Source organism: Plasmodium falciparum (genome assembly GCF_000002765.6).
Source record: "Plasmodium falciparum 3D7 genome assembly, chromosome: 13".
Taxonomy (NCBI): Eukaryota; Apicomplexa; class Aconoidasida; order Haemosporida; family Plasmodiidae; genus Plasmodium; species Plasmodium falciparum.
The window spans coordinates 655001-657563 of record NC_004331.3 but is presented as its reverse complement, the minus strand read 5'-3'; the positions used below and the strand labels follow the sequence as shown (position 1 = coordinate 657563).

At 15.8% G+C, this 2563-nt stretch overlaps 1 protein-coding gene across 1 annotated transcript; it reads left to right on the top strand.

Annotated features, from left to right (window-relative positions):
* Positions 1 to 304: 304 nt before the first annotated feature.
* Positions 305 to 2357, top strand: PF3D7_1315600 (CDP-diacylglycerol--inositol 3-phosphatidyltransferase; the record flags this gene model as incomplete). The annotated part of the gene is made up of 9 exons (XM_002808968.1): positions 305 to 353; positions 565 to 699; positions 846 to 885; positions 1041 to 1099; positions 1217 to 1271; positions 1418 to 1497; positions 1860 to 1955; positions 2035 to 2081; positions 2289 to 2357. The coding sequence occupies 9 exons, from the start codon at positions 305 to 307 to the stop codon at positions 2355 to 2357; spliced, it is 630 nt and encodes a 209-aa protein (XP_002809014.1).
* Between the last annotated feature and the right edge of the window lie 206 nt (positions 2358 to 2563).

Genomic DNA, 2563 nt, shown 5'->3' with positions numbered 1-2563 from the left:
CCTGTTATTTTATTTTATTTTATTTTATTATTTTATTTTTTTTTTTTTTTTTTGGTAGTACATAAATATTTTATGGATAATATATATATATATAAATAATATAATATATATGTATATTCTTAAATGTGTATGCATATTTTATGAATAAAATGTTTTCACCTTTTATTTTTATTGTGTAAGTTTAATATACTTTATTAATTTGTTAGAACATAAAAGTTAATCAAATTAAAAATATATATACATATACATATATATATATAATATATTAAAGTTATAGTCAAAGTCACGAATAAATACAATATTTATGAAGATGAAAAAAAAAAATGTTTATCTGTATATACCCAATATAATAGGTTAAAAAAAAAAAAAAAAATATATATGCATATATATATATATATATATATATATATATTTACTTTTTTTTATATATGTAACATATATTAATATATTTTTAGTATATATGCTAATCTTTGTATTATGAAAAAAAAAAAAAAAAAAAAAAATGAAGTCTATGTAAACATATTACGATAATGGATGTACATATATAATTCTTATATTCATTAGGTTATATAAGAGTAATTTTGGCCTTGTTAGGATTTATTATATCCAGAAAAAATCTATTTCTTTTCGTGTGTTTTTATAGTGTTAGTCAAGTTTTAGACGCTTTAGATGGATGGACAGCTAGAAAATTCAATCAAAGTAAATAAAAGAAAATAAAATTATTTATATTTTTTTAAATATTATTAATGTATAAAATGTGAAAGTTAAATAAAATTTAAATAAATAAATAAATAAATATATATATATATATATATATATATATATGTTTTTTTTTTTTTTTTTAGCTTCTGTGTTTGGTCAAATATTAGATCAAATTACTGACAGGTTATATATTATCTTATATGAATTCGTTTTTATTTTATGTGTCTGTTTTATTTTTTTTCTTTTTGTGGAATGAATTGATACATAATTAAAATAAATATAATATATAACATAATATATATATATATATATATATATATATATATTTTTTATTTTAGATTATCCACAAGTTTGTTATATCTTCTTAATAGCAGTGTATACGAAGAATATATTACATGTAAAAAAAAAAAAAAAAAAAAAAAAATTTATATATATATATACATATATGTATTATTAATATATAACACATATTATAATTCCTATATTTCATTTTTCCTTTTCATTTTCTTTAAAGTAATTGGATTAATTATGATTGCTGATATAGCAGGACACTATTTCCACTCAACATCGTAACATAAAAAAAAATTAGATTATTTATATATTATATAATATATACCAAAAATAACATATTTAGTGATTTCTTCTTTCTTTTTTTTTTTTTTTTTTTTTCATTAGTTTTTAATATATTTATTTTTTTCTTATTATTATTTCCCAGGTGCGCAATAGCAGGCAATAAAACTCATAAAAAAATAGAAAAGGGGAATAAGTTGCTTAAACTATATTATGAGAAACCATGTAATAACATAAAAAGAAAATAAAATGTTCATATTTTTACTCAATGAATAAGAAAAAAAAAAAATATATATATATATATATATATATATATTTTTATATATGTGCATTTTTTAATTAATATTATTTTTATTATTAAAAAAAAAAACAACAAAAGAGTATATAATAATTTTATATTTTATTTTTTTGATAAATATAAATACTTTTTTTTTTTTTATAAGTTTGCATATAAATATGTGACCATATAAGAGAGAGTTATAAATACATATATGTTATAAGTGCAAAAATGAAATAGAATTGTGAATGTAATTTTTCGTGTGTATAATATTATAATTAAATAATTTTATTTTATCTTATCTTTTTAGGGGTTATGGTTATTTGTATAATTGCCTATGAATCATTTTTAATATGTGCTTATTTGTTAAGAGTTGCTGTGAAAAAATCCTTAATTTATAAATTAAGTAAATATAAGAGAATATAAATATACACATATTATTTTAATGTTTATATTTTTATTTTATTTTATTCATTTTTTTGTAGGTTATTATGCATTAATATGTTCTTTTCCATTAGCTGCCTTTAAAATGGTATGTCATAGAAACGAAAAAATAAAACTTACATATATATATATTTTATTCTTTTTTTTTTTTTTTTTTTTAATATAACTGTTAACGATGTTATAAGAATTTATACATATGTGTGTGAAATATGGAAAGCTCTACATAATATATATATATATATATATATATATATATATATAATATTTATATATATATACATTTTACTTTTAACAGTTCACAAACGTATCCCAAGGTGTACATGGTGTAAAATGTCTAGTTGATATGGATTGCAAAAAAAAATGAACTGATGTTATTATGAATATTTTAAAGACATGTGCAATATTATTATTAATTATTTTAAATATATAAATAAATATAAATATATTATATATTTTGATTTTTTTTTTTCTTTTTTTTTAAACATTTACATATTTATATTATTATATTAAATATAATTTTTTTTTTTTTTTCTATTTTCTTTCATTATATAATCATAATAATCAACTTTA